The sequence below is a fragment of the Myodes glareolus genome, chromosome 27 (genome assembly GCF_982192425.1).
Source record: "Myodes glareolus chromosome 27, mMyoGla1.1, whole genome shotgun sequence".
Classification (NCBI taxonomy): domain Eukaryota; kingdom Metazoa; phylum Chordata; class Mammalia; order Rodentia; family Cricetidae; genus Myodes; species Myodes glareolus.
The window spans coordinates 6,674,756-6,697,837 of NC_142052.1; the positions used below are offsets into that span (position 1 = coordinate 6,674,756).

The window sequence follows — 23,082 nt, forward strand, 5'->3', positions numbered from 1 at the left end:
AAGCAGAAGCAGCGGTTAAGTGGCAAGTTGGTTGTTTAAGTAGACCACTCAGCAGAAAGGACGCTTATACATATTTAATTCTTTAAGTAGCTCAGGAAGGACAAGGGCACAGAGAGTTTTATGGAGTACAGGAGGGGAAAAGTTATGGGAAAGAAAATTAGCTATGTTCCACCTAAGGGAAAATTCTGACAACGAGAAGCCCCCACCGTAGTAGGACATGATAAAGCTTTAAGTGCAAGAAAATCGCAACTCTCAAGAACAAGTGTCATGCCTCAGGAGTCAATCACCTTCCTTGGATGGCGAGGATGGTGGGACAGTTCTGTGAAGTGTCATTCCTGACCTCAAAGGTATAGGATCTCTGTGTCTTAGACAAAATGTTGCTGACTTCTTTCATCAACAACACCAAGCATAAAATGAGCAACACCTCAAAGACGGTTGTATGAATGTAAAAACAAACAGCATGGCGGGGGGGCTCATGCTACATAAAGGAAAAGGGAACAGGATGAGAGATATTTTGGAAGTTAAAACAGCGGAAGGGTTTAGCGATGCTCGTTGACATACTGTATAGATAGGCTTCTTTCTGCCGGCTGAATTACAAACAAGTCTCACTTCTTAAATTAGCATCTCCTTAGCTGCTCTACCCCATGAGCAAAGAGCGAAACACGTCACTTAGTTCAACTGTGACCAGAACTTCAGGTGAACAGCCATCCTGAGCAGCCTAGTGAGGGACAGGGAGTAACTGTGACCACGTTCAGGTCAGCGACGGGTATGAGACAATGGTTATGATGCTGGGGGACACAGGACAGCCTGAAGTCTTACAGACAGTACTGCCTAATTTCACACGTGTGTCCGTTGCATATGCCACACCACACACCACACAGCTGGCAGCACACGGCGAGCCAGGCACAGGATGGCAGACATAAAGCCTGCGCTCAGCTGTGCGCCCAGCTCTCTCTGTCTTCTCAACAGCCACAATGCAACTTTGCTGTTCACCACTGAACGCATGGCTTTGCTCCCAGACGAAAATACCACTGATAACAACTTTCACCAAACAACCACAACATTCCACGTCCCATTCAAATTACAGTGTATAGCATTCTTAAAAATATATTTTTCATTAGTTCTCTAATGTCCCCATTTTTTGTGGCCAAGAAGTCTCCTTCATAATTGTTACTCGGCCCTCCTTTGTTCAGTTCTTTACATGTTCACATTTGCCACGTCCCAGCAACGCATTCTGTGGACGCTCCCTTATAACTTCCTCCTCCTAGGAGACACACAGAGCAATCAAACACCCAGAATAGTTGCACTGTTCTATCTAGACACAGTCATTGTGACATTTAGGGTCTCATATCCCACCACGAGCGTTGGCTCAATACAACTCCTTTCTGTAGCAAGCAGACCACCAGGTCACCAATGCACCTGAGGATTTGTTCATCTCCTTGTGCTTCTCTCCAGAAAGACTTTGCCTACTTTTATTTCTTATTTTTTGCATTTACTAGAATTTTAATCTACAGTTCATAAGCCTCTCTGATGCTATTAGTCCTAATTACTTTTCTCAGCTTTCATAGGGAATCTCTTACTGCCGCCGGCTTAATTTATTTGCTGCTTTAATCACTGAATGATCTCGCTGCGATCTAGTGTGGAGATGGGCAGCTTGGGGCGCTTTGCTGAGATTCGCGCTCAGGGAGGAAGGAACAAGCAGCCACAATGCACATGCGCGCAGCGTGTGGCCCGGATGCTCTTGCACCTGCAGTGCTTCTGTGTGTCCTTCCTTAGGACAGCTCAGAGCTTCTCAGCTAAGCACGTGGGCATGGAAAGGGCGCTGCGACCATGGGGACACTAAATTAGGTTCAGAGTCATCCAAGAAGAAATGCTTTGTGATGTTTCTGAGACGTTATCTGAGAGGAAGTTATAGTGCTTTGCCTACTCAATGAGCCCAGATTGGCGCTGGCTGGCCAATAGAGGTGGCCCACTCACGATACAGACGTGATGCAGGGGAGTGCCCTGTACTCTCGCTACTGACTAGCCCTCACCGTGAATTAATATTTGATTTGAGGCAGGAAAAAACTTCCATTATGTTAAAATAATTCTTTTTTATTTTTGTAATTGGCAGGACAAATAGTATCAATGGACACAGACTGGATTTGATAACTACTGTAAAATGGTAGATCTTATTTAAAACTAGCTTATACAGTGATGACTAGATGCTAACATATTCATAAGTAAACCGTGTGTTCATTTACAACGCTCTAAGCAAAAGAGGAAAAGAGAAAAAGAAATCAGACATAGTTGAAGCTAGCGTGCCATTGGTAGCACGGCGTTTAGAAAGCCCAGACAAGCTGAGGCTCCAGGAGGACCCGGTTTCTAGAAAACTATCAAATGGCCCCTCAGCAGCTAAACTAAAGAAAAGAGTCTTCAAATGTTGCCATATGAGGTTGAAAATATTCTCATTATTTTTCAAAATGTCATATATAATGTACGAAAAATTGATCACCCATATGGGGAAAAAAGAGTATCAGGCTACATACTTTACATACTTATGCACAGATTCTACTACGGTTTATTCCAGCAAAATTTCAGCCTTGCAACAAGGACATGTGTTCGAGGAATTTAACATTTATGCTGCATGCATCAAGCCTTTTTTTTCAGTCCCTCATCTTCAAAATGAGCCAACAGGAAGGGTAGCTCAAGTATTTAGTAAGACTGGTGGCAAATGTCATATGAAACAGAGTTCTACTTTTTTCTGTTTCTCCCCCTTTGTAACAGAAAATAATTATCTAAAAATGATAAGTACTCTCTACTTTAGCATTTCAACGAGGCACTGATTGCTAACCACAATCTCAATTTAATACTGCAATTGCCACAATTTCAGGTGGCTTTAATAGGTGAAACAAATGGTTTGTACCAACAATTATTTTTAAAAAGTTCAAAAATTCATAGTTTTAGCTATTAATCAGTCTTCACAGCTTAAACTACAATTACATAAACTAGGAGGGGCAAAGGAAAAGATTCAGAAATGAAACATTTTCTAATGAGCATGGATACAACGAGGATCCATGAGCTCCAATCAGTTTTGTTTTGTTTTAAAATTTTTATTTTATTTTTAAATTGGGCACCATAATTGCTTATGGTTATTAAGAATATTTTGTTACATGTACACATTTTATAAAGATTGTATACTAGTGTTGCCATATCCAACACCTTGAAGTTTATTATTTCTTTTTGGTAATATTAAAAATTCTCTGTTTATTAAAACCCACACTGCAATAACTGCTATAATTACTCTGCTACATTACAAAATAGCAGAAGTTATTACTACCCCTTAGCTGTAGTTTTAAAACTGTTGCCCAGTCTCTCCATTCTCCCAAGATTGGGAACCAGGACTGTATCCCGTGCTACTCTGAGATCACCTGAGTGCCAGCTTCCCTGTGTCATGGATTGATGGCTAACCAGGAAACTGGGTCTAAGTACCTTGTAAAACAAGACTCTGGGCAGAACAAAAGCTGACAGCTGGAAACAGAGTGCTGGGGAGGACTTTGGGGGTCATCTTGTCCAATAATTGTTAAAAAGAAAATAGGCAAAATTATAGCGTGACACAGTCAAAAGGTGACATAGTCATAGCAAATAAAACCCCTTCCAGGATAATTTTCCTTCTCTCTTAGCATAAGAATCTACCTATCTTCAAAATAGAAGAAGAGGGAGAGAGGTAGAGAAAAGAATGATGAGGGAAAGGAAACAGAAGGGACAGAAAGGATTGGTTTTCAGTCTCTTTTTGGGCAAATCTGGTAGATGAGCAAGCCTGCTGATGTTTAACCTCAGGGTAGATACTGAAGTTCAAAGAACAAATTTCCGAACAAACTACTTGTTCAGAGTCCTCTCCTCACAGGATCAAGTGAGAATCACGTGGGTGCCTAAACATCCCATTTCCCTAACACTGGACAAGACGCTAAGATATCAATGTATCTCTTTCTCTGAACGTCACTGCGATTGTCCTCTCGCCTTGAGTGCTGCGGTCAGCAACAGTTTTGGAGAGTCACTATATCATCCAGTGTCTGCGGTGAGGTGTGTTTACTTGCAACCCGGCTGTAGAACATAGTTGTTACTATACACCACCCACAGTGTATACAATGTTTCAAACAATGAAATCAAGCATTTTAACATTTCTTTTTTCTGATTCAGAAAGTAAAATTCCTGAAAGGCGATATACTTTTAAATTCCATGACGAGCATTCCCACGAGAAAAGAAAATATCAGTAGCTTGGCTTCAAGAACGACAGGAAAAGTCTACACTTGGATAAATACATAGAATAGGTTTTGTTTGCTACCAGTGATCCTGTAAAGCAGTGAGTGTGGGGGCTTCCTGATGCTACAAATGGAGACACCGGGAGCCTGAAAGCTCGGGCAGCTTAAACGGAAGTTAGTTTTTCCTGTCAACCCTAGAGAGAAATGAAGAAATCGTCATAAGGAAGCCCGCAATGTGGTGCGCCTCTCTGGCTTTGTGACTCAGCCATGTTTAGATTTCTGTCCCCATTTTAATTTTGCTTCTTTGTTAACCAACTGTGAACTCAACTATTCTCTTGAACGTCTTAGATCAAGTGAATGCTGACTAGGCATAGAGGAACCACACTACTGTAGAAATGCCTGGTCTTTGTCTTTACATTTTTCTTCTGAAGGCATATGGGTACTTTACCTGCATACCTGGTACCCAGGGATGTCAGAAGAGGCACTGGATATGGCTACTAGGAATCGGAATTAGGTCCTCTGTAAGGGCAGCCAGTACTCTTGACCAATGATCCATCTCTCTGGTCTAGAATCTTTTGTACTTTGAAGTACTTTTAGTTGTGGTTTATCTCAGGGACCCATCTTAACCTCTAGGGGCTAATCTTAGCAATAATTAGCATTTCTGTACTTTGTATGTGTGGATCAGGTCTCAAAGTTCAAAAGACTCCCTGAGGTCCTGGAGCTTCTGCAGGAGGATTAACTTCACTACAAGAACTTAGTTAAGATGTTTTATGGCTGATAAAAGGTTCAGTGGGTACAGTGTCTGCTGTTGAAGCACCAGGGTGTGGTGCTGGATCCCCAGGACGTGTGTCAAAGCCAGACCCACGTCTGCAGGCAAGAGAAGGAGAGGCAGCAGAGGAGAGAGACAGGCTTACTGGTAGCCAATCTAACCTAAAGAGGAGGTTGCAAGTCCAGTGCCAGGAACTGTCTCAAAACGAAAGGTGAAAAGTTACAGAGGGAGATATTCAATGCTGGCTTCAAGCGCACACAGGGGAATGTATCTGCACATGCGTGCATATGCTACACCTACATGTTCCAGAAAGTAGCACCGCTCGCGACTTCCTATCTTCATTAGTAAATGGGATGTAAAGGCAGAGGTAAGCCTGTCTGTGTCAGTTAGACAGAATTATAGAGAGAATATAGTCTATTGAGACATTTGCAACAAATTAATTCATAATGATGACCCTATCTTACCCCTTGACTAAGGAATCTGGTGCGATTACATCGCTACTCTCATAACGACCAATGCAGCACTGAACTCACTGGAGAAGGAACTGCATGAAGGGCAGGTACTCCAGAGGGGCCATTTTAACAATCCTTCCAACAGGTAACTGAATTTAGCAGGGCAGTCTTCTGCTGAGTCAGTTTGCCTGTCAAACCCTATTTTTAAAAATGAGGTTTTGTGGTTGGGCCCGGCCTGGCTTCCACAGCAAGCCTTCTGAGAGCATCACTGGCTTTTGGCTACATTAAAGACGTAAAGCTCTTTTCCAAGATATTAGGACCAAATGTCAAGACACTTGGAAATTTCTGGTTAGTATTAAAAGTAAGAAAGACCCAACTCTTTAATTAGCAATTCAGTATGAAAGACTCATAGAACACAATTAATACAGTTAAGAATTCCATGTTATATTTAGTAACAAGTGCCTGTCGAAAGCACTCGGGTACCACAGTCCTCTTCAGCATCTTTCTTCTCCGTGTTCTCTCCGTGTGCACTTTCTCTTCTAATCCTGTTCGTCTATGGCCCCACCTTGCCATTCCACCTGTCTCTCCTTTCTCTCTGGTCTTGGCCCTTTGCTTTCTCAATAAAATCCTACTTTTCAATCACTACTTTTATTCCTTCCTCTCAAACCATTGTTTATGAAAATTTAAATGAGGTAAATGTTTTTTAGAAGATTCAAAATGTATACGATGCTATTAGTTAATGGTAAATTTACTTGCACGTTACTGGAGGGGATGTTAGGAAAAGGTCTGATATAAGTTGAAGATTACCATATCAGGTTTATTAGGTGCACAGTGCTGCTGTTTCTCCATTCTATTTCAAGCCCTATATAAATAATATTTAATATTTAACATTTAACATATAGCAAGAGTTTCACAAGTGCTGTATTATATTTTATAAAGTTTCCACGAGGAGAAATCCCACCATTATTGTAACCTAAGATATTATTGTGATTGCTTTCTAATTTAAACATGGCTTTTGCTAGTGTACCAGAACTCTGAAAAAAGAAATTAGTAATAATCCCCAATCTGCCATTTGCAATCACATAGAGGTTAGGAATACCACACCTGTTTATGTTACCTGAACATTCAGTTTATTTCTATCACTATACAATGCAAGATAAAAATGAAATTTTATTCTACTTTTTTTCTAGCATTTCACTATGGCAAATTCAGCTGTCAGCACATTTAGTAAAACTAAATAGAAAAACAAAGCAAAACATCACCACCAACAAGAAAACCCTGAAGTCCTACTGTGTCTACTGAAAACAGTTTTCCAGGTCAGGCCTTTGAGAGAAAGAACGCATGCTGGGCTTGTAAAAACAGGCTGAAGCAGACATTTTCCTTATGCTTTCCCACAGGGGCTCAGAGGTAACCCCTGATTACTTTTTGCTTCTGTGTTATCAGGTAGTGTTCAATCTCTCCTTACAGTTCCGTATAGGAATAAAAAACATTACAACAGCACTTCTTTCAGTTTACAAGACATACCCAAGCACACTGAATATGCGTGATCACTGAGATGACCTCAGAATTTGCTGCAACATGATACAGACAAAGAGAGCTGTGTTTTTCTGTCTTATTTTCTGGCCCTTTCATTTTAACAAACGCACATCCCTTGGCTAAAGGAAAAGCGCTAATGCTTTTGAAATGTAAGCTTCCACTGTAGAGCCGATTCTTGGAGAGAAAGCGTTCAATACAGTTCTAAAAGTCCATCTATCGCTGTACTGAGCTGTGCGGCTGGACCTGAACCAGGGAGTGTTCTTCCCCGGCTTCCTCTGTGTCTTCCTTCTCAGGTTCATGCCTACGCATCTCTGCTCAGTCTCACTCTGTAGCCTGACCAGGCAGCCAGCACTGTTCCGAATGACTTTTTGGGTACTTCACTTTAAAGTAATTATGATCACGCTAGTGCAGTGGTACATGCTTTCTCATAATAATAATTTTATGGATTTTGGCATTTTCAAACATGTATAAGAGGTATTTGACCATGTCTTCACCATGTCTCCTGCCAGAAACCATCATCAATTCCTTTACCAATTTTACTTCTTCTTCTTTATTATCTATTTACTTATTTTTAATCCATTAGGTTGAATAATGCAGCCCATATTACACAGAAGTACGTGCCATCCACTGGGGACTCTATCTGCGACTACGCCACCAGTAAAAGTACTCTACAAAAGGGCATTTAACAGGCAACTCTGACGCTAGTATTCGCAGTTTCTCTCCATATTTGCTGAATCTCGAAACACGTACCTGGATAGTACCGCGCCAGGCCAGTGGCACTGCCGAACACCTGCCAAAGCAAGGTAGGGTCCTCATCGCGATTTCTCTTGAAAACTTCATCTAAGGCACTTGTCCAGTTGAGTTCGTTTAACACTATGGTTGCTAGTAAAAACAAGAAAAATAATAAATTTATTCAAATGTACATTACCATTATTTTATAAACTTATGTTGCAAGTTCCAATTGTCTGCTATAAAATCCTGTCATTTCCTGGAACTTGAAAGGCTTTAAGCACAGAACTAGGTTTTCAACAATGTGTGACATAGCCTAATTGACAGTGAGAACGGGTGACTGGCCAAAAGCTTGTGTGTGGCAGAATGTTCACCAGCATCTCATACCTATGCTATTAGGTAACAGCGCCACACCCCTTCCCAGCTGTGACTTCAGACTTAAACACTTTTTTGGTATAGAATGACTCCCAGGTACAAAGTACCAAGAGCTCCATAGACACAAAGAAAATGAAATTAGTTTATATCTTTTGGGTTTCTCAGAGGAGGGTCTATAATAGAATTTAAACAGTGAAGCCCTCAAGTTCTACTGAATCTCTGTTGTATATTCATGCAAATTACTTGGGTACCAGAATTAAAAAAACAACAAAAACATGATTATCATAGAGTACCTTTATCATCTGTGTTCACAGAATACTAAAAACATTTATACAGTTTGGTAGAGGAAAAAGTCATTAGGAAATTTGATATTATGAATGTTAGAAACTGGAGACTAGTCAGTCAATGCTTCATCAATCATTCCAAGCAATAATTTTATTTTTCCTCTTCATTTGGTTAATAAAACTAGAGCATGTTGGTAATAAGGCCCATGTGATTAACTTAGATGCTGAATTATAACTGCTTACAGATCTGGGGATGTTCTCCAAAAAACATGTCATTCAGTAGCTTGGAAGAATATCCCAAAATAGAATTCCAGATCATAACATAACCACAGCATGGTTAAAGTTTCTCGGGGAGCCTGGGGTAGTAGCTGTGTGCAGTGCCTACCTGGCATATTCAAGGTCCTTGTCTTGATTCTCAGAAATGGAAGACACTTTGTGTGTTAGAGCACACATACAATGCCAGCATTTGGGTAGAGGATGTAAAAAGATCATGAGTTCCAGGTCATCCCTGGAAGCCAGCTTGGGAGATATAAGCCCTATCTTAAAAAAATAAAATAAAAAATGGAAGGAATATAATTTTCCCATGTACAAAACGAGGTCCAGACAGTTCATGTGTTTCCTGTCCTTGTATGTAAAAGATATGCCACACTTTCAACAGATCAGATGTTGGGGTCAACACACATATGAGAAAGGCTACTTAAGCCTCAACTGGAAGACACTGCTTTAATTCCGCGTCTTCTCCAGACGAAAGTGATTTCAGTTGATGCGAGCCCTTACTCTTAGGAGCTTGCACATTTATAGCAAGGAAGCATCCTTTAATCACTGAGCTAGCCGTGCTCCAGCAGCATTAACATTTCGTGCTATTAATTCATTCTCCGCAAAGTATTTTCTAATTTCTGTAACCGTTCTCTGTTCTTTTCTGACCACAGGAAACAATAATCAAATAATGTACAGGCTTTACAAAGCCAAAATGAAAAACAAAACTTTGCCTTTTCTTGGGCTTTTTTCTTTCTGTTTTTTGTTTTGTTCTATACTGATTTGTTTTTTAAATCTTATAGTTTACTATTATCCTAGATACCTGTCTGTTTTCTAAGGAGAGAGAGAATAGGGGTAGCTCCAAATGGGAGTGGAGGCAGGGAGGAACTAAGAGTAGGGGGAGGGAAACCATAATTAGAATATATTATATGGAAAAATACATTGATTTTCATTAAAAGTATTCCCCAATAAAGAAGGGACATCAACCTGTAAAAAGATGGTTGCATAGCATGTTTGTTTATTTGTGAACGTTCCGTTTTTGTTTGTTTTATTTTAAAGAAAACAACAAGCATGAAGGAATTATAAAGCCACCCCGGGACCAGAATCCTGATGGGGATCTCATTATGGGAAACTAATGAGATTTCAATCTTGATGTATGTGATTACTTTCAGAAAGATCGTGGTGTGTGTGTGTGTGTGTGTGTGTGTGTGTGTGTGTGTGTGTGTGTGAATATTCATGAGCTGGGTCAGATCCATGGTACATCTGGGATACTGAAGCATTCATATTCTTAATCCCATGAACACCAAGGGACCAGTTATATGAAAATCTACATTCACGTAGATAACCTGAGCTGATACCACTCATGAATATTTAAGGTATTATACAAATCATCACAGAGAGGGAACAATGTATTTTTCTTTGAACATTCAAAACTTTTACAGCAACACTGCAGAACAAATAGAATGTTTACTCAGGGTTCCTAAACACTTCATTACTATCCGAACGATTCTATCTTTTCAATATCCTTGACTCTATTTCACAACAAGCACCAAAAAAGCATGCAACTACTTTTTGTTCAAGTTTTACTTGTTTGCTAGACTGCTATTTTTCTTATTTTTATTAGCTCCCTTAACAACTATGATATAGTAGGGTTGGGCACATCCTACAGTTTACAATGATGCACTGAAAAAAACAGCTATGCTCTGAAATATTGCTATTCTTATGGCAATATGTCTTAAAGTCCCAGTCGACACATTTGAATAAATTTTGGATGCGACATTATAGATAGATTCTCAGTGTTTTCATCAAAATGTGTGCGCCTACAAATGAGTAACGTATATGAAGTACAAGGGCACACGAGGCCCTTGAAATGCTTTTTAAGTTTACTCAGATATATACCCCTCACTTTAGCAGGACATAAGCTTGGCACCCGGTGTGTATCAGGGTATCATGATACAGGCATTAGATATATAAAAATTTCTGAACAGAGTCGTTATTCTGGTTGTTCCAGAATAATTAGACATGAATATCTAATGCCGAAAGTCAAAACACAAAGGTCAGCCACAGGTGTCCAGATCAAACAATACACCTCTTGGGAGACAGCAGGACAGCAGTATCACAAGGCACACAATCTTTCCATTCAGCCCCATGGCCAGAGATTTAGAGGGAGAGAGATTTAGAGAGAGAGAGAGATTTAGAGAGAGAGAGAGAGAGAGCTGGCCTACATTCGCATTCTTATCATTTCCTCAGATGCAACCTCCAAATTTCTTATGAAACAAAATCCTGAGAAAGTAAGATAAATATCCACTGCGCAAGATTTTTTCTCAAATTGTACTGAAAATACCTAAAATGTAAGGAATGTACTAAATATATATATATATATATATATATATATATATATATATATATATAATCAAATCAAGCAAGAAAACAAGTGTGTATGTGGCTTCAGATCCTTGACCACTCAGCTACCTTTTCTCTAATACAGATTATACACTCGCTTTTGTTAGTACATAGTTAATAACCTGATATTGATATATTTTCCTTTTGCAATGAATAAAGACTAGCACATCCAGAATTACTAATGTGCACCACAGTTGCCAGTCCGTATGTCCTTATCATATCACCGTTCTCAGGGTGGGTGATGCCGAGACATCCGGTGGCTCCTTGCTGTAGGAGGTCGCTTGTTTGTTTTTCGGCCGCCCAGACTCCCAAAATAATCACACAGAAACTATATTATTTAAATCACTGTTTGATCCATTTCTAACTTCTTATTTGCTAACTCTTACATCTTAATTTAACTCATCTCCATTAATCTGTGCATCACCATGAGGTCGGGCCTACCAGCAAAGTTTTAGCGTGTCTGTCTCCCGCAGAAGTTTCATGGCTTCTCTCCTGACTCCGCCTTCCTTCTCCCAGCATTCAGTTTAGTTTTCCCCGCCTAGCTCTTTTCTGCCCTGCTCTGCTACAGGCTCACAGGAGTTCTTTATTAATGGATGGTATTCACAGCATGCAGAGGGGAATCCCACATCAGCTCCTTAGCAGGAGACACAGAGCTAAAGCACAGCCTAAGCCTCAAGAGCAGCTCAGATCCGCCCTCTACCTCCATGTTTACACACCATCAACCACCTTCACCTACAAGTCCTCCCCTCTCCCGGTTTGTAAAGACCTCAGGGAGTAAGGTGCAGTTAAAGCAGCACTGTGGCTACAACTGGTTACAAGATAACATACCAGAAAAGTTAAAAGTTTCTATGTAGAAATGCTTTTTCTGCTGAATGCCTTTGGTGGCCCTGCCCTTCCTTTTGTCTTGGTGGCTACTGCTCGATTCTATTCTCCTGACACCGTAAGTCTTAAAAGATATAAATCATCTCTGTCTCACGGTAGAAAAAAGAAACCGGCATTCTCCAGAAAACTATTCATCTTCAGGAACTATTTCTACAGATGGCTGAAGAGATTATTCATTTAGATAATGATATTATAATAAAAACTACTTATAGAACTTGGACTTATTTATTAATGTTCAAGGACTTAGTGAAAAAACATTTTGCTTAGAGTTATTTATTATAAAGTCTTCAAAACACGATTGAAAGCACATGTCACAGTATTTCAATAGTAAGGCATCAAAATTAAAAGTTCTTTAACTGAAGTAATTGTATGGTAAATATTCATAAATTACTAAGCAAATTATAATTTCAAAATAAGTTCAAATATATAATCTTGTTTTCAAAAATTGTGTGTGTGTGTGTGTGTGTGTGTGTTTGTCTGTCTGTCTGTCTAGGTGTTCTAGGAGCCAGAAGACATCAGACTCCCTGAACAGAAGTTGCAGGGCATTGTTAGCCATAAGATGCGGGCGCTGGGAGCTGAACCCAGTTCTTCTGCAGGAGCAGAGCATGGTCTTCACCGTGGAGTCATTTCTCCAGCTCAACACTGCCAAATCTTTCAGGACCAAAATCATAACTTGTCTATTTGGCCAGATACATTTTTAAAACACGGATTATATTTCTACCAGGCTCTCTCTGATTTGCTTGGCACATGTTTAGTTATGCTGTGCTCTACATTACCAGTCAGAGAGCACATGTACCGTATATCACATTCAAATCGGCCCTACCTTTTCAATGAATCCTAAAAATAATACAATTTTACATTCATACAAATTTCTGGTCCCTTGCTTATGTTGAGAATAAATGCAAAGCTGGCTCTGAGAGTCTGCTATTTTCCACAAATGGTATATATTTAGCTGCTAGAAAATCATACTTTGTACAAATTAAGTTCTTTATAGATGTGCAAGGCCAACTCAGAGCGACTCTGTGGAGAACAGCCTTGACTTTGGGGCCTCTTCTGTGCGGCATGACAGGATTTCACTGAGAACTGATTCTCAGTGCCAAACATCCATGCTTATTCTTCACGCACTTGGGTTTTCAAAAGTATGGCCTTGGTCTTCGGCAACCTCTTGTTAAGAGGATCCTATTGTGCAGCGTGGCTTCTCAAGGGAAGAAAGAAAAATCCAATTTGTGGTAGTACAAAAGCAGCCTCTTTCATGGCTGCTGATTCTGCCGGCGTATGTGACTCCTCTAAGCTACATCCACTCAAGACAGAAAGCGCAGCCGCTGACAAGCTCGGGATTTTGTTTCCTTTTGAAAACCTCAAGCAATAAAAGGATGAATTATTGTTTCTTTTTAAGTTTAATCAAGATTTCATTAAGTTTGAATGTGTTCTGTTGATTTATTCAGAACTCAAGGCCTCACCATGCATTAAAGTCCTTTAGAAAGCATGAACATTATAAATACAGCCAATTATAGTTTATGAGTTTCACAGCACAATCAGTACTTGAAAAAGCATGTGTGTGTGTGTATGGATGTAGTGAAATGAATCTTTGTCATGTTTATACACTACAAAATTGTCCTTATGGTCAAGCTAATTACACAATAACTAAGCAGAGATACTAGACTGGGTATATCATATATAAAAAGCACATATTGTATGTAAGTATATATATATATATATGCATATGTATTATATAAACCCTGAATAGAAGAATTGCCTATTTCTTGGTAACACAATGGTTATCTACTAGAGGTAGGTTGCTTCCCCAGGAAAATGTGACATATGCGCCTGTCATGACCAATGCAACGGGGTGCAGGAAGCAGCCTACAATGCACAGGGTGGAGCCAGCCACAAAGCAGTATCCAGCATGGTGCCAATAGTGCCCAAGTTGAGAAGTCTTGCTCAAATGCACTTAATACAACTTTTTAAAAAAAGCCGCACTGTCAGTGATTAATGTCAACAAAACGCCTTAGTAAAATGATTCCCAATGCAACTTGATACATTTTAAAACCCTGTTTCATTGTGTGAAAGCATGTTAGTATTTCAAGCTGCAGTTTGGTACCTTTGGGTTAAGAAAAATTTTATTTCAGTCCCAGATCTTCTGAGATAGTTTCTACTCTCTGGAGACATCAGCCAGCTCGGCTTTCAAAGGGAGACCGGTGCTATGAAATGTCATCCCCTCTACCGCTCTTAATTATGAGCAGACACTGAAGAGTGGAGACTTGGGGGGGGGATATTGTTGTCATTAATGTTGTATTAGACTCTAACTGCAAGTGAAGTGCTAGCCTGCATTGCTAGCTTTTGTCTTGCTATCAAGCGTCCATTGCATAGCATACAGGAGTCACTTGTCTCCCCTTTAACAGATGAGCCGAGCCAGATGCCTCTCATTTTATTCATCCATCCTAATCTGTAGAAAGAAGAAAAATTTTAATAAGAAAAAACTCACTGATCTAATTAAGGGCAGGGGGGAAAAAGAATCCACTTTAAGAACCAGAGAGTGTGCATAAATATTAAAAAGAAATGAATCTATTCAGCGGATTTGCTTAATGGAATCTCATCTAATCCCAATGTAAATGAAAGATTAATAAGGCCGAGGGGGATGGGCGGAACAAATGTAATCTCTGTAATCACGTCTCAGGCACGGGATCCCCTCCTACTAAGGACAGGAGGACAGCAACCTCCGAGGCACAGGGGACCCCTATGAGGAGATAAGCCCTATTCCTCCAGTTAATTTGGTACAGATATTAAAAGGCCCTTGGCCCTGTCGATTCTCTACCGCTGGGGTTACTGAGGCTTCTGGCTTTGCTCCCCATCTCTTTCCTTTCTGAGGGATTGTGCGCCTGGCCGCGGGCCAGAGCACAGCTGTTCCGCTTTAATGAAATCTGCAAATTGGGGAGCAGACGGGAAGGGCTCAGGGAAAATCCACTTTCTAATCTGAGACAATCAGAAAAAGGGAAGGGAAACAGAAGACATTAGGATCTAATACCACGTCTAGTAATTGAAGGATTTCACGGTTGTTTAAATAAAACAAAAGTTGAAAGGTTTGTAGGCAGGCTGTATGAATTTCGTATCACAAACGTAAGAAAAGCAGGTAAGGTAAAAATAGGTTGCTATTTTTTTTTTATTCCTGCAAAATGTTGAGTTTTTCTGTTCCTCGTATGAATATCAAATACATTATTAGTAACATTGTTGAAAATCCTCAATCACGTGCCCACTTAAAACAAGTCATTTAACCTCTGTTCTGTTCACCTAACGCACACCCGTTCTAAGGAACCCGGATGGCGACACCATTGGCGTGAAAGTCCAAGAGGCTTGCAGATGGAATTCATCATTCTTTTTCTTCACAGTTCTTACCCAGCTGAACTAAACACATTGCCTTCCAATGTCTCTCACAGACCACTTGTCTTCTAAGATAGGCCAGCATCATTATGCTACTGTTGCGAGTTTTACTTTCCCTTCAAGAAACCTCACCTCTTTACTTTACAGGCATCTGAAGACAACTCTACTCTGTCTGAAATCTCATTCCTTCCACTCCTCCTACTTCAGGGATTCTTAGTATAAAACTCCGTGGACTCGGAAAGGAAGGACGCTTTCACGTCAAGTTTGAGAAGAGTACTTCCTCTCGGCAGTGCTGTTCTGCGCGAGCATGCGCGTTAACATTTTGAACACTGGTAAAGGAAAAGAAAGTCAGAGGACCTCAATTGCTATAAATTAGAGCAATATCTTCTAGATTGCTTGCTAAGTGCTGAACAAATTAAAAGAGCTAAACATGATCTATAGGCTGTTTAATTTAGACCTTAAAAATAAAGTTAAAAAAATCTGTGAGTTAAAAATGCATAAATTATAAGAGCATACAAATCAAGTTGGAAGCCAAATAGAAATGAATATGCATTTGAGACCAAATTTAAAGGACTCCAAATGGAGGATAATTTTTTTCATGCATGTGTTCAAATTTCTCATTTAGTGATGTCTTTCTTTTGGAATCCGTGAGACTTTTAAAATGAGCATGCTCGTGTATGTAGTGCAACAACAGACTATTCTCACACACTGGCCACCCACGTACAGAATGTGCATCTTCTGTTAAAGCAGCCATTGGGCCCGGGGCAACCTGCACTCTGCAAGGAAGGCTTCCTCCACCGGCACCTAGGGGACCTTTACAGCCTGCCACACAGAGCAGAGGTGACAGAGCTTGTGTCTGCTTCTGCCTTGTCCCTCAGCAGCTGCACAGGAACTGGTCCTGTGCTCTTCTCCCTCTGGATATCAGTTACTGTCCAACAATACTTAAGTTCCTGCTCATGGACCTCAGGAAGGACAGAGGTAGCAGTCTTACTATGCCGTCTTCATCACTAACACTGTGCTAAAGTGAGTGTATGTACCTATTAAGGAGCTGTTTACTGTATTTGAGGAGGAGATGATTTTAACATAAATGAGATGGTCCCAAGCATCTTCAAATCACGTTGATAGATTTCTCCTTAATTACAGCATTGGCATGCTCCATTCGAGTAAGGTGAATGAAAGATGCTAGTTTTCACATGTATCCTAGGGACAGTACACACACACGTCCATATATACACAACCATCTACTTACAAGATACTATTAAAACCCAAAAGAGACCCTGGCTGAGAAACACAAGCCAAATTAGAAACGGAAAGTCTCTCCCTTTGGTCTGTGACTGCCCAAGAGCATGAGGAATTTAGTGTTTCCATATAAATCTGGATCGCTGAATTCAAAGAAGGATCAAAAGTATTGGAGCTGACTAACGAGGCACGGTTGCAGAAGGACAATAACAAGGCTCCCGGGACAGGGGCATCATTGTCAATGCACCACATACAGCTTGATGCTGACGGCTGTGCCAACCGGTTTTGGAACAATGAATTGCCTGGTGACTTCAAGATGGGAGGATGAGATGCCCTGACACACACTGTATGTAAGTCGGCTGCAGCTGCAAACAGTGCTTTTGGTTTCAACACCATGCATTGTTCAAATGAGAGATAGGGCAAAACTCAGGCTTAAACCACAGATTATTACATATAGAGTTCTATAAGATTCAGGTAGGAAGTGACTGAAATAGCATTTTAAAAACAACACGAAGGAGATATGCTTGGGATACCATCAGTTGTACAGGTATAGAACAGAGTCCGCATATACATGGATAAGTGTATTAAAAATGTTCATATTTTTCTCATGTACATGAAGGTATGAACATCTGTACAGAAATACAAAAGTATTACCTTTCAGAATACAAGCCACAAGGAGCATGACTTGTTCTGACTTCAACATATTCATTAGTTAGGGACATAGTAAATAACTATGCTGGCAAATTTTTCGACTCTAATAAATCACATTTTACTCTCCCATCCAAAATAATGATTCTATAAAACTTTAAACTTGTTAGTAAAATTGAAAAGAAAATCTCAATCAGTGCACACAGGTTTAAAAGAGATAAATGATTCAATACATGATCAGAATAAGGACCCAGCACATTTTAACTGCCTTAAACATATTATATCTGAGAAACAGAGGACAATAAACAATCGGGTCACGGCATTTCTAGCTGCAGAGTATACGTTCTCTTTTCGGTCTCCATGACTGTTGTTGTTATGTCTTTACATAGCCTGCCAGCCTCCGGATTCTGCTTGTTTCCTTCCATTCTTCCTGTAGCTGCCAGGGTGTTCTACTCGGCAGTGACCTCCCTAAGTCCAGGTCTCCAGTGGTTCTCCTGGAGAGCAGGTGTTTTATAATTGGCTTCTGTCCCTCCTCCCAGCAGGCTGTCCCTCCTCTTTCCTGCAGAGCACACTTGAGCCATAGCAAAGACTGTTGCCATTCCCTGCAGATGGAGAGCTGGCCCCTCCTCCCATGCCACTGGCTTGTCTGGACAGCATCTCTCCATCACATGTCAGTTGAGAGTCAGCCTCCTTCGGGAGCCCTTCCATTTAACCCATTCTTCTGTTCTGTGCAGAGCAGAGTGTCCATTCAGTGCGCTCTCTCGCCTATAGCATTGACACTTGCGTTAAGACGCCTTCCACAGAGCACAGCCCTTGCTTATTTCCAGTCCTACTGCTGTACCATTTTATTAATACATATTAACAAAGTCATTAATGTCATATATAACTAATACATAAATTAACATAATAACATAGACTCTGTGTTAACTTTACCCATTGCCTACGATTAAAGTAGAAGGTGCAGCAAAATGTGACAGAACTCTATTTAGCTCAGTTATACACAAGCAGATGTGCACATTTCCAGATGCTCAGGAATTGGATGGGGGAAACATTATGCTGCTTAGGGTTGTCATGAAAGCCGAATGAATCTCTGTTCTTCACGCACAAGAGAGATTCAGTAGACAGCCATGGTAACGTGTCTAGGCACTCAGTGCGTGGAATTAGTGAGTGGATGGATACAAGGAGAGAGGAATTTTAACTTATACGCTGAGTCATACTTTCAAACGAGGTAACTTTTTATAAAGCCTGAATCAGTTTCACTCCCTTTTCATCTTTCATTGTGCCATAGCATCCCTGAGAAGGTAGAAATGGTACATAATTTTGTTTTATTTTTTTTTCTCAATTAAGCAATGAGCCATGAGTAGCAACTGAGTTGAAGGGGTTTCATTATTTAATTCGAATTTTTCCTTTCCCTGCAAGCTACAGGGCCAACTGATCCTCTGTAAACGTTGGTGCTTGGAAGAGCCAGCCCTCAGAAAAGGACTCCCAATCTTTACACGTCGAAGGTTTCTGTCGATTATTTTCCAATCTGTGTTCTTATTTCCCACTCATCTGTTTTTCATCCAGCACATATATTGACTCAACATATACGTCCTGAACACCCATCTCATGTCTGGGAACGCTCTAAGCTCTTGCATACCAGCAAATGAGGAAACAGTCTCCATCTGTCAGGAGGACTCACTTTGCAGCCACAGGCATTGGGCAAGCAGGTGGGAGTGGCAGTCCCACTGATGCTTTGTTGACAAGCACAGACACCAGAGGAGGGCACAGATTCCTCCTGCTCTACAAAGCCCATCAGGGCAGCAGGCTCCCGGTCAAAAGGAGAGGACTATTTACAGATGCAATGGAAATGAACTATCTGACCACACACACACACCCTCCTTTAAACTGCTCTCCAAAAGACACAGAGCTAATCACACACTTTTACTGAAAACCCAATTAGGAGCATTGGCCAAATGACAGTGGGATCGATTTTTGTGTGATGTGGGTACTTTTACTGTAACAGGTTTAATAGTCTAGCTACAACATTTGGTGATTTGGGACATAAAAACCATTATAACCGACCACTTGCCTTCTCTTTTCTGGACTTCCCTCTAAGAGTCTGCGGTGATCTTAACTTCCTCTGTGTCCCCAAGTTTCCCTTTCCATACCTGATTAATCCACTCAGATGGCCTCTGCTTCCAACTGTCTTGTCACATATTACATGCCTTTGTCACTTTACACATGAAAAATATCCGAATAAATAATATATATTTTTAATAATACGATTTAATCTCATATATAGTCCAATGTGCCTATATCCACAATAGTTAGTTATGTGTCCTGACGTGACTCCAGGAGAAGAGTTTAAAGGTCCCTACACATCGGAGCTTAGGCTTGAGGAGGCAGAGTTGCACGCTGCCCCGATTTTATTATTATGTATTAAACCTCAGGTTTTAATTAAAATACTACAGTACACGAATAGGCACAGGCATTGTATTATTTAAAATGAAACTTTTTTCTCCTTTACAACATTCTACTAATCATTGGCGTAAGTCTCAATATTCAATTTAAAATGAATCGTGACCATTGGTTTTCAATTACCCTGATTAATAGAAAAGCAGCAACATAAGCCAGTCGCCTCAGTCCAACTTCACTGGGCATCACAGCCCCCATGACAACACATCAGTATCAGAAGCTAAATAAATGCACTGGGGGGCAAGTCCAGCTCACAAAGGATTTCCTGCAAGACATTCTGCAAGGCGGGGGGATGGGAGGTCTGCCTGGGTGGCTGATCTCCTGGGCTGAGTGGAAAGAGATGGTGGATTGGTTTCAGTGACAGAAATGATGTGCTTCTGAATAACTCAGAGATGCTGAATACAGAAACTTTAATTCTGGGAATTAGAGTTAGATACGCCAAAGTAGAAAATAATCGTATCTTCTCTTCAGACTTCATTCAGAAGTCAGTGTGGAATAAGACTGAAGGTGGCCTGCAAACCAACAGGTTATGAATCGGGAAAAGAAAATGGAGCCCTTGCTCAGTTCACGGTGTTCCATGACACCAGTGTGTGCTCCGGAGGCACGACTGGGTATGCCATGGTGTTCCATGACACCAGTGTGTGCTCCGGAGGCACGACTGGGTATGCCTCGGAGAAATGACCTGCAGGACTCCACCCCAAAGGGCGGGAACTAGGAAAAGAAGGAAGCTTGCATTCTGGCACGGCTGCAGCTCTAATGACAAAGGGATTAGAGCAGTGTGTTTAGGGTCAATAATAATAAACCCAGGTTTGAACACAAGAGGAGGTGACTGTGAGATTCGTTAAAGCATTGCTCAAAAGGAAATGAGAAGGATGGAAAGGAAGTTTGGCCACGAAGTCAGCATGTGAGGGAGAGAACACATGATCTGTCGTGTCAGGTAGCAGAAGCTCTCTTTGGAACTGGCAAACACGAACCCCACATCAGTGAGTCTGTAGGTATGCGAGCAACCAAGCATTCAGCTGCACTTTTCAATGAGAGTTGCTAAAAAAAGCAAGCAATGTGGATTCAGATCTAATTCTTCAGAATAAAGAATTTATGAGCAAGACATTTGGGTATTTATTGCTTGCATTTAACAGAAACAAGAGATACGGCTTCTAGATAGGAGTCTTTCATTTAGAGCAAAATAAACACCCTGACTATGGATTTGTGCAAAACCAGGCCTATCAAATAAAAATAAAATAAATAAGATACGGAAACCAAGGAAACTTCATTATCTCTTAATATGCCTAAAAATGTTTGCCTTTTCCATAAGAGCTGTTGCCTTAAACCAAGTATCCAGGGAAGCAGTGCCAGCTGGTCTTACAAGGGAGTAGGCTAATGCCGTCTCCACCTGTGCAGTGCATGCCGGATGAGACAGCCCATTATTCTTCTAAACTTACAGGCTATCTCCAGAGACTGAGGCTCAATGTTCACACTGTGTAGGAGGCCATAAAATTCTATCCCAGAAGTCAAGTCTGGATTGCTAAAATGCATCAGAACACCAACCCTGCTCCCTGCCCTCCCTGCCCCACTCCCTTCCCTCCCCCTACCTTCCCCCCATCTTTCCTTATCCACCCTCCCCCTCCTTCTACACCACTGTGTGGTTGTCTTCTGAAATCCCTTGGCATTTGACTCCCAGAGAGGGCGAGAATCTCTACCTGGAGCTCTGCTCGCACAGATGAAACGCACTGTCACTCCTGAGATGACAGGAGCGATGGGATTTAATTAGAAATATATCTGATCTTCATTCCAAGAAAGAAAACTACACATGACTTTAAAATTTAATACCTGAGAGTATATTTCATAAAATAGAAATCGAAGCTCCTGTTATAAAAAAAATCCAATTTAATTTTAAGCAAATAGTCATCCTTTGATATAAACCTTGATGACATATTGAAATTAATTTTACTATGCCTCCCAAATATACACATGCCTTCATATTAATCTGATTCATGTTTTTAATAGAAACCTTATGTCCTTGTCAGTTTGTGTTCGGTCTTAAAGCGATGGGAGCCTGAATCTTTCCTACTGTGCGTTGGTTTCTTTGGCTTTTCCAAAGAAAAAGTAAATCTTTTGCATATCTTTGTCTGAGTCAGCTGGAATTCTTTAGAGTCACCCTACTTAGGTAGAGACCTAGCACTTTTCTTGCCCGCTTTATTTGCCATGTCTAAATGTAAAACCTGTAACAGTATCTTTGGTGAAATCAAAAGCCTGAGTAATTTTCTCATAGTTTAATATACTGTTGTTCCTTTTTTTTTAAATAGGGAAGCACACACCGCTTTGTCTGGTTGCTATTGAAAGGGATATGTCCCTATTATATTCCGAGTCACTGGTGTAATTAACACAGAACACACAGTTATGTTAGCCACCTGCACACTGCCCAGACTTGTGTCCTGTATGCGCACAGATTTCTTTATTCTTTCAAAACATTCAAAAGAAAATTAGGATACTGTTTCTGTAATGCTGGGAAAAAAGAAGCCCCTGCTTCTACGTTCTCTTTCCCCAGAGCAAGGCCAGCACCATCTTACAATGGAATTTCATCTTGTTGTCACTTAATAGGAAGTTTTTACATTTAAACCAAACCTCCAACCAAAACTTTCTAGTTAGAATTGATCTCTTCTCAGAGGTGATAAACCTTCTATTTGACTATCAGTAATTTGGGAGCATTATGATATAGCCATTGAAGTGAATACTACCTAAAAACAAATAGACATAGGAAACTACATGCTCCTAAATAATTTCTGTATTTCCTATGGTTTAGAATAAGTTTACAGACTATTAACACAAGAAAAACTATTATAGAGAGGAATGTAAATGATGTAAAGACTGTATTTATGTATTTATGTATGACGTGAGCAAAGAAAATTTGGAAATTAAATAAAAAAGCATATAAATGATTAAAGTGCAATTTTGGTTTAGATGTATTTTGAATAATAGATTTGAGTGAATTGTTTTATTTAACCTGGAATGAGTTTTACATAAAAACCCCTATCTATAATGTGCAGACGCATACCTTGATGGAAATTACAGTGAAGACCCAGTGAACCCTTCGGTGAAGGCATATTTTGAGCCCTCGGATTATTTTTCATCAGTTGATTTCTTTAATCTTATGAGTTTCTTCTGGTAACTCTTTTAATGTGATTTTCTAAGCAGAGATTATAAGTTTTGAAATTCAGAAATGATGGTGAAATCATGGTTTGTGTGCAGTTTTATAAGAAGTAAAACTATTTGATACTACCTCACGCTGAATTCTATATATCTTATGCTGAATATCTTATAAAATATCTTATTCTGAATTCATTATTTATACAAAATACAAAGTGATGTACAAACATGTGAACAGTGTCAATATAACAATTCTGCCAAAATTCTTTCTCTGGGGACTTCTTATACAC

General features: G+C 40.2%; 1 protein-coding gene across 7 annotated transcripts in view; it reads right to left on the bottom strand.

Moving 5' to 3' along the window:
• Cacna2d1 (calcium voltage-gated channel auxiliary subunit alpha2delta 1) overlaps positions 1-23,082 on the bottom strand; it is a 431,327-nt gene that overhangs the window by 114,412 nt on the left and 293,833 nt on the right. For all 7 annotated transcript variants that reach the window (XM_085684078.2, XM_085684077.2, XM_085684081.2 and 4 more), the window contains exon 7: positions 7,749-7,880. In XM_085684078.2, coding sequence (XP_085540204.2) covers positions 7,749-7,880 — 132 coding nt within the window. The remainder of the gene's footprint in view (positions 1-7,748; positions 7,881-23,082) is intronic.